General features: G+C 41.9%; 1 protein-coding gene across 2 annotated transcripts in view; it reads left to right on the top strand.

Annotated features, from left to right (window-relative positions):
• Positions 1 to 79: 79 nt before the first annotated feature.
• Positions 80 to 14,799, top strand: part of SEC24C (SEC24 homolog C, COPII coat complex component) — a 23,591-nt gene continuing 8,871 nt past the window's right edge. The window contains exons 1-6 of one of the 2 annotated variants that reach the window (XM_072971319.1): positions 80 to 232; positions 2,015 to 2,214; positions 4,157 to 4,292; positions 11,902 to 12,077; positions 12,286 to 12,657; positions 12,963 to 13,099. In XM_072971319.1, the coding sequence (XP_072827420.1) occupies positions 2,043 to 2,214; positions 4,157 to 4,292; positions 11,902 to 12,077; positions 12,286 to 12,657; positions 12,963 to 13,099 (993 nt within the window). In that variant the 5' untranslated portion in view covers positions 80 to 232; positions 2,015 to 2,042. Of the gene's footprint in view, positions 233 to 543; positions 677 to 2,014; positions 2,215 to 4,156; positions 4,293 to 11,901; positions 12,078 to 12,285; positions 12,658 to 12,962; positions 13,100 to 14,799 lie in introns of those variants that run through there. The other variant, XM_072971320.1, reaches the window with a different exon arrangement.

The following is a 14,799-nucleotide window of genomic DNA, read 5'->3' as shown; positions in this document are numbered from 1 at the left end:
AATGCAGAAGAACCTACGGAGCCTCCCGGGGGCGGCCATGATGGGAGAGAAAAATAGCGCATGCGCGGCACCCAGTTTCCTCAGCGTGTCCCTACTGCAGACGTGGCAGAAGGCGTGGCTCTTGAGCGTGGGGGAGGAACTTCCGGGGGCGACGCGCCGGCCCCCTCGGAAACGGAAGTGGAGCCTGGATCGTTGACGCTAGGAACGAAGTCGAACCTGGATCTGGAGCCGGGTGAGGAGTGGCATCGGGAGGTTTGTGGGTAGGAAAGCATAGGAGAGGTCGGGGTATCACTGGCCCGATTGGGGTCCAGTCTGAGTAGGAAGGGAGGACCCCGGGGGCGGGTCGCAGGGAGAGACCCTTACCTCATGCATCCACAATCCAGGTTCAGTCCTAGACCCTCCCTTCTTTCCTCCCGGCCCAGATTCCGGCTCCTGCTTCCTGCCTCGAGCCAGCTGAAGGGCGCAAGATGCTCGATCTTCTGCGTAGTGGATCAGCTCTCTCTCATCGTGGCCCGAGGAGCTAGCTTGGCTTCTCGGTCTTGATCCCGGGCGCTCCCAGCCTCCACAGCTCGACTACTTTCAGAGTTCTAGGACGCTTGCCCCGCCCCCTGGGTTGTCACCCTTGACTGTCCATCCAGAATGGAGTCGCGACTTGAGCCTGATTCCAAACTCTTGGGTGTGTTTGAGGAGATTATTTACCTCAAGAAGAAGCTCCTTCCCTCCCCCACCCCACCCCCACACTGACTTTAGGAAAATAAAGGGGAAAAGGACATCTCTCAAGCATAGTGTAAGATTGTGTAAGTAGTGTAAGTGACCTGTGTAAGATTTAGGATTTGAAAGAACAGCTCCTGAGATGGCTTTGAATTTAAAGAGTACTTGTCCAGGAGAAGCTCAGCTTTTCTGTAGTCAGGATAGCCCTTCCTAGCAAAAGGGAGAGGCCCATTGTTCCACTGCAGCAGCTGTGACCACTTCTGCTTCCTGGGCCCCTTTTGTCTATAGTATAGTTGGAATGATCAGGCTGTGTAGAGCAGATGTGCTCAGATAGTCCTGTTCTTGGAAGGACCCTGGAAAGGCCCTCCAGTTCATTCCTCTGTGGCTGAGCAAGATTGTAATAATTTTGGTGGTGGCCTAGATTCATGACAAGCATATAAGGAAAGCAAAAACAGGAGAGTTAGAGAAGTGCACTGGGATTTGGAATACTCATAGTCCCTCTGCTTGAAGGATGAGGTGAATGACCTTTTTCCATTAGCTCTAACTTTGCCGCTGATCCTTGAACTGTTTCCCTAGGTTATTGTGAGAAGTTTTTATGCCAGGCCTCCACTCAGTTTTAATCTGGTACCTTGCTAGAGTTTTCAGCTGTCCTTTACATTTAGTGATTTTAATGCTTCAATTCTAATGTCCATACACTCTTTTGGTGGGAAGACTGGGAATGCAGTAGTGTTTAAATTACTGCAGTTGAGCCAAAGAGTGTAATTTCTCTACCTGCTTAGTCTAAAATTTGTCTTTTGAGGGGGAGGGAATTTAGCTGATTTGTTTTGAATATGTGGTCTGTGTGATTAAAAATGACTAGCACACTAGAGAGTATTCACTTTTGTGAAATGAATGGATGCTAGAGTGAATGAATAGAAACTGGGAACATTGTTTCATTTACCTGTAATATCACAGTAGTTCATCAGTGGCAGAACTCCTTGTATGACTAGACACTAGAAATCATACCGCTGGGGTATGGAGGCTGCTGCTCCATTCCAGTGGGCCTGTCTGAAGTTGAAATTTATACCCTCTTGGCAGTGACAAAGCGTGAGGTTCAGAGTAACAAAACCCTTACTTTGAGGAGGCAATTTGTCTACTGTCTGGGGCAGAAAATCACAAAGATCCTTTGGTAGTGTGGGAATGATTAGGCTGATCACTGCCTGATAAGGTCAGTCCTTTTCTATCTCTACTTCCTACTGTGAATAATGTTTTCTCTTTAGTAAGTTGATTTTGACTAACTTCTCTTTTCTCTCTCATCTAATAGGTGAGACCAAGTCGGGGATGCTCTCATAATGAACGTTAACCAGTCAGCTCCACCTGTGCCGCCATTTGGGCAGCCCCAGCCTGTCTACCCAGGGTATCATCAATCCAGTTATGGTGGGCAACCAGGGTCCACAGCCGCCCCCACTCCTTATGGAGCCTACAATGGCCCAGTACCAGGCTATCAGCAAACCCCTCCCCCGGGTATGTTTCCGAGCTTCCTTTGAGCTAAGGAGGGGACTTAGTAGTCTTCAGGTTGGGTTGTATTGCCCCATCTAAGCTGCCTAGAGAGTTGTGGTAATTGGAATTTTCCTCAATCCCAGTTGAATCTGGTTTTTGGTCACTGAGTGCCCTGTGGACGGTCTCCCCTTCCCTGTTTTTATATAAGATGACTGTATTTCTGCCTTAAGAATCTAGTGAGAGCACATCTTCCAGGTTCAATGACAGTTCACCTTCCATGGGTGTCACCTTGTGCAGCCTCCCTAGCTGCATTGTTCACAGCTGGTTGTAAGGGTTGTGGTCACAGCTCCTCCAGAGCCAGTGACCAAGATTCACTATTTCATTACCTAAAGTTTGTCTGGAATCACTTGTTCCTCATGTATATTGATAATGCCTCTCATTGGACTCATGGGTCTATCTGTAATTGACTCAAGGACATGGGGAACTAGTTCATTGATGAAAAATGTGATTTTGTGTGTCTGATTTTTGGTGCCTCTCATATCTTTTTGTTGATATCATTCCTTTTCCTTTGAGTTTCCTCTGCTTCTTAGATGTTCTCTAATATCAAGGAAATAAGAGGAGACTAATCTGGTGCTGCCTTAGGATTAGTGTTTGGCTTTTATGTTACTTTTTCAAGAACAGCAGCTAGTAATCTGCAGATTGACTCATAGGGGTTTTGTAAAAAATGATTGACAGTAGATCTTTGATTAGGCTATCTGAAGACAGGGTATGCCAAACGTATTAAGAGTAAATTCCATAAAGGGATATGGGGAAACAAAGGCCCCAAGGAGGTATAGGTAAGATTTGAGAAATGAATGAAGTTACTACTGTTTTAATTATGACTTTGAAGGAAAAATTATGAAGTGGTGAGATTAGGTCTCAGGGCTTTGGAAGAGCCTTACTCTGGGTTGGGACTTTGACTGGACAGAGTCCACCTCTGATCTGTCAAGTCCTGGCTTATCAAAATGGAGTTTGGTATTGCCTCAGAGGAAGCTTTGTTATTGACAGGAAAACGTATCTGGTTTTCTGATGGCTAGTGAGCAGGTTCAGATTAATCATATTCCTGCAGGCAGGTTCTATAGTGTTGTAATGCCAATTGAGGACAGAGCAAAAGAAAAACAATTGTTTGAACAGGGGTCAGCAGCGTTTCCAAAGTGATGTGCCCAGAAACTGATTTCTGTCTTCCTGCATTTCATGTTGGAAGGATGGTTGGGGGTAGTAGAAGTAGTTTTGTTGGCAGCTCTGATGAGTGGGAAGGATGCAGTACAGCTTTTTTGAAGACATAGGTGGCAGCAGTGGTTGGAGGGCAGGTGAACTGTCCTGACTGAACTATTGGGCAGAAACAAAGTCTCTAGCCCATGGGAACACTTTCCTGAGCCGTGTGCTACTGGGAGTGTCAGCACTTAGAAGTGGATGAAAAGAAGATGGTTAGGATAAGTAGAATATATGAAGATCAAGTTAGCAGAATTGCCTCCCCAAGAGGTGCCTTTCTTTGCAACCTAGTTTCTTGTGCTATCTTCTGTGCCATCTTTCTCACTTCTGCTCAAAGCTTCTGACTCCTGGAGTGGGATTTTTTTCTCAAAAGAGTTGACTTTTTGTCTAGGGTAAGAACATTAGACTGTCCTGGAAGGAGTGAGAGTGTATGGTGATCACAGGAATGCCTTACATTTTTGTGGCTATGGCTACAGCTTCACCTGTAGTACACCTGTCTGGGAGAGTGGAGGCTCTCTGGCTGGACATTCATGTTCAGAATTGGCTGGAGCTGGAGCTACATGTTGATAGTGTCCTTTTCATTACCAAACTGTGATAATGTGCCTGTGATATTGCAGTGAAGGTCTGAGCTTATTGATCCTTGCTTTGCATTCCTTGCTCAGGGTGGAGGAGACAGTTACTGTCCAATCACTTAGTTTCTGTCCTTTACCCTCAGGTATGTCAAGAGCCCCACCTTCTTCAGGGGCACCTCCAGCCTCGACAGCACAAGCCCCTGGTGGCCAGGCTGCACATGGCCAGTTTGGCCAAGGAGATGTACAGAATGGGCCAAGCTCCACTGTTCAGATGCAGAGGTATGTACTTGGGTCAATCTAAAATTGGTCTGATGAAACCGGAAGGATTAGGAATGTATGAGGTCTATTTCCCTCCCTCCCTCCCTTCCTTCCTTCTGTTCGTTCGTTGTTTTCTTTGCTTTTCTCTTAGATCCCTTTTCCTCTTCCCCTCACCTTTTTGTATTTTGTTTTCATTTTTCCAGGTTACAATTGCTGCTGGTGTCCACTCTGTGGATTATTGACCCATCTAAGTACCTGGGTTCTTTTGCATATTCTTTCTATTTCTGTGAACTTGAGTTTTTTCCTTGATTAGACATATATCCTCAATAATTGCTGTGGTCCTAATGAGCATATCCTAAGGGGGAAACAGGAAGAAGGGACTTCAGGATTATTTTATGTCTCTTCTGACTTTCCCTTTTCCTCTAGATCAGGCACTTAGTAGGACTTATTAGTTAAGTTTGGATGTAACCAGTTATGAAAGGAAAGATACTCAAAGGAAAACTACATAATAGATGAAAACTGTGGTGGTGCATGACCTGATAAACCTGTCTTTGCATGGAAGTCCATTAAAGGAGGGCTGTCATCTCTGTTGGAGTGCTGTTCGTTTTTTGGTAAACAAAGAATAAAGTATAACTATGGGTAGGGTGTGAAAAGTCACTTTCTGACATTCTTATTGGCTGTCCAGAATGTACATTTTTGGCACTGAATGTAAGCGTGGAGAAAGAGCCTCGGAATCTCTCCTTAACCCTATGTGTTGGAAAACTCTGAGAAGCAGTACAGGGAATTCATTAATCCACTTAAAAATATTTATTTTGTACTATTAATGTATTGGATGTTGTTATGGAGGTTGGAGATAAAGCAGTATCAAACAGACCATGTCTCTGCCCTCAAGTAGTGTATAGTCTAGTGGAGGACCCAGAAGATAACAAGTAGACAAATACAAGTAAGAAAGGAGAACAGAGTAAGAATATAGAGAATGACTGGTGAGGAGGTAGGGAGCTGTTTTAAATACATTGATCAAGGAAACCTTCTCTGAAGTGATATTTGAAACCTCAGTGAAATGGTGAAGGGAGCTATCCAAAGATCTGGGAGATGAGTGTCTTACAGAACAATGGTGTAAAGGCCCTGGGGGAGACATTAGTCTGGTGGATGTGAAGAAGAGCAAGTGTGGCTTAAAGCAGAATGGAGAGTGGGGGAGATAAGGTAGGAACATAGACAGGAGCCATATGTAGTGTTTTCTAAGCCATAGTTAGAAGTTTAAATTTGATTTTACTTACAGTGAGAAGCCATTGGAGAGTTTTAAGCTAGAGATAATATGTTCCCCGTTTATTTGTTCATTTATATGATGGATTTTTCTCACTGTAATATAAAACAAATACAAAAAACCCATACAAAACAAAGGTATGGCTTAGTACATTATTATAAAATCAATCCCCTTGTTACTGCAACCCAGATCAGGAAATAGAACTCTTCCAAACACTCCAAAAGCCCCTTTCGCATCTTCCAGTTCAGTCGTCACTCTCTCCCTCCCCCCGTAAGTAACCATTATCCTAACTTTTATAGTGGCCACTTTCTTTTTTTTTTTAAATAGTTTACATCCAAAGGTACATCCCTAGACACCACAGTTTAGTTTTGCCAATTAAAAAAACCCCCAAAACTCAATGTGTACTTAAGTCTACAGATTTCCTTTTTATCTGTTTCTTTTTCTCACTGTTTATCTGTTGAGGAGCCCAAGCTAATTGACCAGAAGAGTTTCCCACAGCCTGGATTATCTGGTTGCATATTCATGTTCAGTTCAATATTTTCCTTTTTCCTCTGTATTTCCTGCAAATTGGCAGCTAGACCCAGCGACTGGGGCAAGACTTTGAAGGCACATAATATCATGATTTCTCTCTCTTTGTGATGTTAGTAGTTGTTGATGCTTAATGTGTACATATATTAATTTGTTGGGTTACAAAATGGTGATACTCTAATTCTTCTTTTTTTTCCCCATTCGTTTGAATACCATCTTAGACAGTTCTTGTTATCTTTTATTTGGTTAACAGTTGTGCAATCCATGGAGAGTAAATGCTTGATTCTTTACCTGTATTTACTAGTTTACAGGGGAATGAATTGGTCCTCTGTTATCTACAAGGTGACCAACTCTATTTTAATATTATTGCAAATTCATAGATTTAAACATATTTGCTGGGTTTTGATCCACTGCAGTTATCATCATTACTGAAGTCTAAAGTGTCCTGTCTTTGACCAATGGGAGCCTCTTCAAGTTAACTCCTGAATACTTTTGACATGACCCTAGTAATCTTTAGGTGTGATGAGATGTTCCAGGGTTATCTTATACGTTTTTTGTTCCAGAACAGGAATTAGCCATTTTTCCACAAAATTATTTATTTTGTTGGTGAGAAGTGATATTTTGTAACTATAATTGGGCACTAGGAATGTTCATTGCTACCTGATTGGTCACTTCCTAGGCCTCTTCAGTGGACATAACTAAGAAATACATATCTGCATATATTAAAGATAAAATACCTCATTAGTTTAAATATGTACCTCCAATTCAGAATCGGGACTACAGAGCCCTTACTTAACCTCTTCATTATAACTGCATCTCTTTTCTTCTACACCAAGTGTCTTGGTTCTCAAGGCTATGGGGATGATGGAATTAGAATATTGGGATATGCCACAATTTCTCATTTATTTTATCCCTCACTATACACACTGGTCTCAGTATAACAATACTAATACTATCATAAATGTGATTACTAGAAAGATTACTTTTAAAAAATTTTTCATGTGTTCTTTCCATTCTCTAAAAATTAAAACAAGTATATTTATTTTAAAAAGAGGTCACTTTGCTGGATGCAAGAGTAGAAGTAGGGAATCCTGTGAGGAGGTCATTGCAGTAGTTCAGGTAAGAGAAGGTCTTGACTTGGTTTAGGATGGTAGTGGTAGAGGTGGTAAGAAAGTCAGATCTGGCGTATATTTTGAAGGTAGAGTCAGTAGGATTGGATGTGAGTTAAGAGAGAAAGAGGAATTCTTGATGTCGTTTAACGTGTTGACCAAGCAACTAGGTAAATAGTAGTGCTAATCACTCAAGTGAGGAATATTTGAGAAGATTTTGGGGGTGAAATGAAGGGTTTTATTTTGTACGTTATAGGTTTAAGAAAGCTACTAGGTAAAAAGCAGAGATGTTGAGTAGGCCGTTGTAGATACAGAGCTGTAGCTAAGGAATGATATCAGGACTGGAGATGTATATTCGAGAGTCTTTGATATACAGACATTATTTAAAGCTATGGAATTAGATTAAATTACTTAGAAAGTGTGCATTGAGAGTAACAGTAGAATTAAGGACTGACCCTTGGAGAACTTACCAACATTTAAAAGGAGGTCAGAGGAGGAGCCATCAAAAGACAATAAGAAAGAACAGGTAGGAGATTACCCAGGGGAGAGTAGCATCAGGAAACAAGGTGAAGAAAGTATTTTAGGAAGTCAGGAGAGTAATCAGTTGTGTCATTTGCTGCTGCAAGGTGAGATGTGGACTGAGAATTGGCCGTTGGGTTTGGTGAGGTTCAGCATTATTGACGTATGTAGTTTCAGTGGAAATAGGAAGGCAGCTGTCTAGCTGGAGTAGGTCAAAGAGTTTCCGCTGGGAAGTAAGTTAATATAACCTAAAAACGCTTCTGCCACAAACATCTAGAACAGACAGAGGAAATAGAAACTTTTTTTTTCTCAAATGCATCATCAAGCTTTAAAAACTAAAAAGAAAGTGAAATCCTCAAGTGTCAGAGACCAAGTGGGAACTTAAAATCAAGAGTGGTAAATTGACACTAGGGCTGCCTGTGGGGAAGGTGGAAATTACCATCCTGAAAACCTGGGAACTTAAGTTTAAACAGGTACCTTGGGCTTTTCTGAGTCGAGGTTTGGAACTGAGACCTTGTTTATGAAGTCTGGACCTGGGCTACATCTTCACTGAACAGGTAGACTAGAAAAAAAAAATTTATACACTGGCAGAGGGAGATTATAATAAGTAGTCCTTTTTCTCCCAGGCTGGCTGTGAATTAAGTGAGGAAAAAAAGAAAAAAGGTCTTGGGACTGCACGTGGACACCAGGGGTCTTTTGGGGGAAGTGAAAGTGTTCTAAAATTGGATTCTGGTGATGGTTGCACAACTATAAATTTACCAAAAATTGTTGAATTGTACACTTAAAAGGAGTGAATTTAATGATATGGAAATTATATCTTAAAGCTTTTTAAAAAAAATTTGATCTCGGGTGGCAATATCATTAGAGTACCTTCCAGATCAAATGCGAAACAACCACCCTCTCTCAACACAGGTGACAAGAGTTTCTCAGTGGAAAAAAAATATTGATTAGAGTAAATAGTGGCTGTTAGAGGAGAGCAGATAGTAGACTAGTACTTGAAAGCATTAAGGGCATATAATAGTCAGCATAGAATTATGTACATAGCTAAGAGAGAGGGTAAATAGAGACATTTTCAGACAAAGACTGAGAATTTACCATGAGTAGACCCTGGTTGAGAACACTACTAAGGGATAGACTAAGGAAAAAAAGGAAAATGAACTTAGAATGAAAGATCTTTAAAGAGAGGAGAATAGTAACTAAAGAAGTAGAGAGGTAGAGACAGAGTATGGACCAATTCTTTTGTACTGTTTGGCTGAAAGAGGACCAAAAGCTTGAGGAGGATGTGAGGTTTGGGGGAATTTTATTTGATTGTATTTTTTAAACGATTTCACTTAGATATATTTCATATACCATGAAATTCTCCCCTTTAAAGTGTACAATGTAATGGTTTTTAGTATATTCACAGGTATGTGCAACTATCACTGCAGTCAGTTTTAGAACATTTTCATCACCTCAGAAAGAAACATCCTATCCTTTATCTAAGTAGCTATCCCTATTTAGCTGTTCCTTTAATCCCTCACTACCCAATCCTAAGCAACCACTAATCTACTTTCTGTCTCTATAGATTTCCTTATCCTAGATTTTCATATGAATGGAATCGTATACTATATGATATTTTGTAACTGAGTTCTTTGACTTAGCGTAATGTTTTCACTGTTCATCTATGTTGTAGCATGTATCAGTATTTCATTCTTTTTATCACAGTATTTCACTGTATGCATATAATACCACATTTTGTTTATTCATTTATCTGTTGATGGACATTTGGGTTGTTTCCACTAATAGTTGTTATTTTTTATTTATTTATTTATTTATTTATTTATTTTTAGTTGTTATTTTTTAGATGTTTGTATGTCTTTGTACTGATGGGAGTGATCAGACAATGAATGGAAAGTACATTGAAAAGATAAGTTCCAGAAAGGAAAAAAGATATTTACACATAAAGTAGATATAAACACATAAAATAATATCTAGAATATGTAAAGAACTCCTACTAATCAGTAAGAAAAAGTCAATTCAGTTGAAAAAATAATGGATAAAAACTAGAATAGGCATTTTATAAAAGAAGAGATACTAATGGCCAAAGAACATATTAAAAAGCTGTTCAACCTCATAAGTAAAGAAAATAGTAAAATCTAAAAACCACAAGTTTCTCCTGTGTATCCATAAGATTGGCAAAACTCAAAAGTCTAGCAGTACTAAATATTGCTAAGCATGTGGAGTATCAGGAACTCTTATCCACCAGTGGATAAGAGTTCTTATCCACATGGTGAGATGCAAATTAGTACAACTACTATGGGATAATAACTTGAAATTATCTATTAAAATTAAAGATATGCATATCATATAATTCAGTAATTTCACTCATAGTTGTATGCCTTAGAAAAACTCATGTATGTGTAAACAAGTTAAGTATATGAGTGAACATAGCAACATTATGTATAATATCAAAAAATCAGAAAACCCCAAACTCTATCCATAGTAAAATGCCTAGGTAAATCATGGTGTATTTGTTTAGTGGAATAACATTTAGTGATGAAAGGGAATGATAAATGCAACAGTACAGATGAATTTCTTAGACATATAGTTGAACAAAAGAAGCAAAACTCAAAGTATGTATGATGTGATTCTGTTTACAAGGGAGCAATTATTAAGAAGTTAGGAAAGTAGGTATCTTTGGGAGAAGGGAGAGGGCTATGATGGAGGAGAGGCATACAGGGCCTTTGGGTTCCAGAGTATTCTATTTCTTGACTTGCTTTTTGGTTACATGGGTGTTTGTATTATAATTATTCAGCAGTATATATATGTCTTACGTATTTTTTTCTATTTATGTTGTATTTCACAATTAAAAAGTAAAGTACATAGGACTGTGAATCAGATCTGGGTTCCAGGTCTAGGTTCATCTGCCACTTACACCCTTAGTGTCTTAGTTTTCTATCTGTTCTGTCTCCCTAATTTGCTGTGAGAATTAAATAAAGTACTTAGAGATGCTTTATAAATTATAAAGCTCTGTATGGATAAGGTGTTGATTTATTGTTATTATGGCATGTGGCAGAATAACATTGGGTAGTTGAGAGGATTACCCACATTAATGGAGTAGTACCCTGGAATATAATTATTCTGACAGGGATTTATGAGCATCTGCCATGAGGCTAACAGTATGTTTGGTGCTATGGAAGACAAAAAAATGCAAAGCCCAACAAAGAGCTTAGGGCAGTAAGGTTCACCAGCATAATACCTAGAAAATACCTAGTAGAATGATTGAATGAAAAGTGTACAACTGCAGGACTAACAGAAGCTAGCCAAATATAATCAAGTTCCAATTATTTAGTAGAGACAAAATAAACAGGAAGGATAAATCAGAATGTCAATGTAACAGACTACTGTTGTGAAGAAATTGATTCATTCTTGAAATCTCGGAAGGAGCTTGTTATGTATAATAATCTGTGTTGTAGCTTTTTGCAGTAACGTTACTGTAAAACACCAGTGCAGTTGCTAGTTCATATTCAATGATATTGGAGTGATTTTGTATTTATATTTTAATGTGCCATCTGATACCATGAGAGTGTCCAATGCAGCTATCCAAGTCACGAGGCTTTTGCTAGATAGACCCAGCTTAGAAGGCTACCTGATTTATGTTCTGTTTGTCTGGTCCTTAACTCTGGTAGAGTTGGCATCGTCTTTCTGATTAGTACAGAAAGCCGGACTTAGCTGGCCTGCTCTTCTGATCTTACAGATCTTTCCAGGATAAAGTAATACTTCGGTTTAAAAGTTAAACAATGAAACTGCATTTGTTTGATCCCACATTTATTAGGCTCCTATTGTGTTAGTGCTTCTGTGCACCTTCCCTTTTGACTCCTTCAGGGCTTCTGATTACAAAACTGAGGTGGTTTGTCAACAAAAGTTTGAGGCAGAGGAGGTGGTAGTCTAACTAGCAGAGTAAATAAATAATACTTGATCTGAGAGTGCTTGGCATATGGTTTTGGAGTGAATATAATGGACAACAAGATTTTCCATGAATAATCACAGTGTGGATCATCAGGGATGTAATTTATTCACAAATACATAGAAGCATGAAGCTATAGAAAAGAAAGTAAGATGAGAGTAAGATGCTGTAAAAGAATATAGCTTCCTTTATGATGTGGTGCTCTTGCCAACTTGGAAGGGTGTCCCAGCCCACTGGAGGCCTCTGCCTTCCTTCTCTTCACAGGCTCCCTGGGTCTCAGCCATTTGGGTCAGCCCCATTGGTCCCTGTGGTCAGCCAGCCAGCTGTGCTTCAGCCCTATGGCCCTCCCCCGACAAGTGCACAGGTGACTGCTCAGCTGGCTGGAATGCACATCAGTGGTGCTGTGGCCCCAGTCCCTCCCACTTCGGGGCTGGGCTATGGTGAGTAGCTGTGATCACAGAAATGTTACTGTTCCCTTCTTTTTAGAAGCAATGGGCTCTAGGGGTATTCCTGAATCCCTTTTATTTCTTGTTCTGAGCCCCAGCAGATGGGACCGTCATTCCTGCCCCTCATGTGGAAAGGGAAGTGATTTACTGAACAAGGAGGCAGGATGACTGGGGTTCTGACTCTACTTCTTCTGCTTCTCAGGCCCACCAACATCGCTGGCCTCAGCCTCAGGAAGTTTCCCCAACTCTGGTCTGTATGGCTCCTATCCTCAGGGCCAGGCCCCTCCCCTTGGCCAGGCCCAGGGTCATCCTGGGGCCCAGCCTCCCCAGCGATCTGTCCCACCACAGGCCTCCAGCTTCACACCCTCAGCTTCCGGGGGTCCTCGGATGCCTTCCATGACTGGTCCACTCCTGCCTGGACAGAGTTTTGGGGGGCCCCCAGTGAGCCAGCCCAACCATATTTCCTCACCTCCTCCTCAAGCTCTGACCCCTGGCACCCAGATGTCTGGGCCCCCAGGACCACCACCACCTATGCACTCCTCCCAGCAGCCAGGCTATCAGCTGCAGCAAAATGGTGAGTTTTTCCCAAGGTCTATCTCGGAGTCAAAGGTAGTTTTTGGTTGGTTTGTTTTTATATGCTTTTAGTGTTGCTTGCTAAGTGGTGACCTAGATAGACAGCTTCAGGGTATTAGCACTAGGATGTGGGGATGTAAGATGTTTTTTTTTTCCTTGCAGTTCAGAGAATGTGGTCATTCCCTGAATGGTTATTACTGTACCTCACAACTCTACATTTATAGGAATCTAGTCATTTCCCTGAAGCCTTAAGAAGAGATAAGGAGGGAATTTTTGGTCCATCAACCTTGTGCCATTGTCTCTCAGGTTCCTTTGGACCAGTCCGGGGCCCTCAGCCCAATTATGGAAGTCCCTACCCAGGAACAGCCACTTTTGGCAGTCAGCCCGGGCCTCCTCAACCTCTGCCTCCTAAGCGCCTGGACCCTGATGCCATCCCGAGCCCTGTAAGTACTTATGTGGTCCTGGGGAAGGAGCTTGTGGCTGCCAGATAAGTGAGTCAACGTTGATGAGATGTTTGCTGAGCATTTCCTGACTATTTTCCCTTTTTCATTCATCGTCTTGTGGATGAATGTGTAGAACCTCAATGTAATTTTTGACTCTTTGAAATGGAAATTGAAGTCCCAGAAGTCTTTTGGGGGCACTTTTACTTCATAGCTGGGCAAAAAGGGAAGGGAAGCCAAGCATGGTCAGCAGTGTCCACAGAGCTCTGGGTTGAGTGCTGTGTTCTGTCACTGTTGGACATAGCATGGTAACCTCTGCTCTTCCGTGGAGGAGTGGCTGGGTCTGGGTCTTGTCCTCTTAGGTCTAGTAGGATAGCACTCTTGTTAATGGGTAGAGCTGGTGGGAATTCTCTGGTATTAGGTGTTAAGGAAAGGAAAGCCTCTCTGGTTTCTCTCTGCTCCTACTTGGACAGTAGTTTAGGAGGAAGCCTTGAGTACTTTTGTTTGCTAGGCTTCTGCTGTGTGGTTAGGGAAAAGTGAGCTACAGTTTACAAGGGCAACGTGGGGAAACTGTCTCTTCCGGAAGGATGGTGAATTTCACCCTTGGAGCCATCAGAATCCTCAGGCCTTCCTCATCATACTCAGAATAGAGGCTTGGACTGTACTCTCGAATGGAGGCCACTTTATAGTTCTGTCTGCAACATTTGCTATGTCGGTTACCTCACCATGCTTAGCCATTGTCATATTCCATCTGTTCTCTTCCCTTTTCCTTTGGGGAACTATCATGGTGAGGGACCCAGCTGGCTAAGTGGGACCCGAGAGGATTATATGGCCCCTCCTTCCTTTTCCCTCCTTCAGTGAGTAGAGTCTGGTTGGATGTGAGAAGAGTCTTCTTTCAGCATAAGAATAGTCCTTAGATGGGAGGATTGGCCTTTTAGAGGGAACAGCCCTCTTCTTCCTTAAGGTTTCTCCCATTCAGTGCCTCCCTGTATAACCCCTCTTGCCTTCTGTTTGTCCCCTTCCTTATCTTTCTGCATCATAATCTGAGCCATTAAAGGCTCTTTTTTGGGCCAGAAAAACTTGGAATTCCTGATCTAGAGGGGGCCCAATTTCAGCAGTCTAAGCTGGCCTCCAGCTGTTCATGTCTAACTCATCAGGGTTGAGAGAAGTAACATCTGCTTCTTGTTCTTTTGTCTCCCTCCCTGTATTCCCCTGCTGCCTTTATTATTAAAACACTAAAAGCAACTCAATGAGCTGCCTCCTCAGCAGAAAACCAGGCACAGAATAGACCCTGATGCCATTCCTAGTCCAGTAAGTGCAGGGGGAGGGGGTGTGTGTGTGTCATCCCTGTGTTAATGTCACCCATGCATGCCTGTGACCTCATCTTCACCTCATCCACCATGTCCATCCCTCTCCATCCTTTTCCCTTAGTCCTTCTAGATCCTCGCTTCTACATGCTAGAAGGATGTGCATGCCTCAAGTCACCATATAATGAAGTAGCAAGCTGTTAGCAGTGCCTTTAAGTATGGGATGGTAGAAGGTCAGGCTCTAAGGGTGGGCTCAGGTGGCATGTTAAGCTTTGGTTTTAGTCCTGCTGGCTCCTCCAGGAGCCTGCGTGTGACATACAATGGAACAGGACAAAGTCGAACAATAGATCCTTCCCCTTTGGGTTTGATTTGTCTACAGCTTGTTGTGGAGAAACA

This window comes from Vicugna pacos, chromosome 11, assembly GCF_048564905.1.
Source record: "Vicugna pacos chromosome 11, VicPac4, whole genome shotgun sequence".
NCBI lineage: Eukaryota > Metazoa > Chordata > Mammalia > Artiodactyla > Camelidae > Vicugna > Vicugna pacos.
The sequence above is the reverse complement of the archived record's forward strand: the minus strand, read 5'-3'. Positions and strand labels throughout refer to the sequence as shown.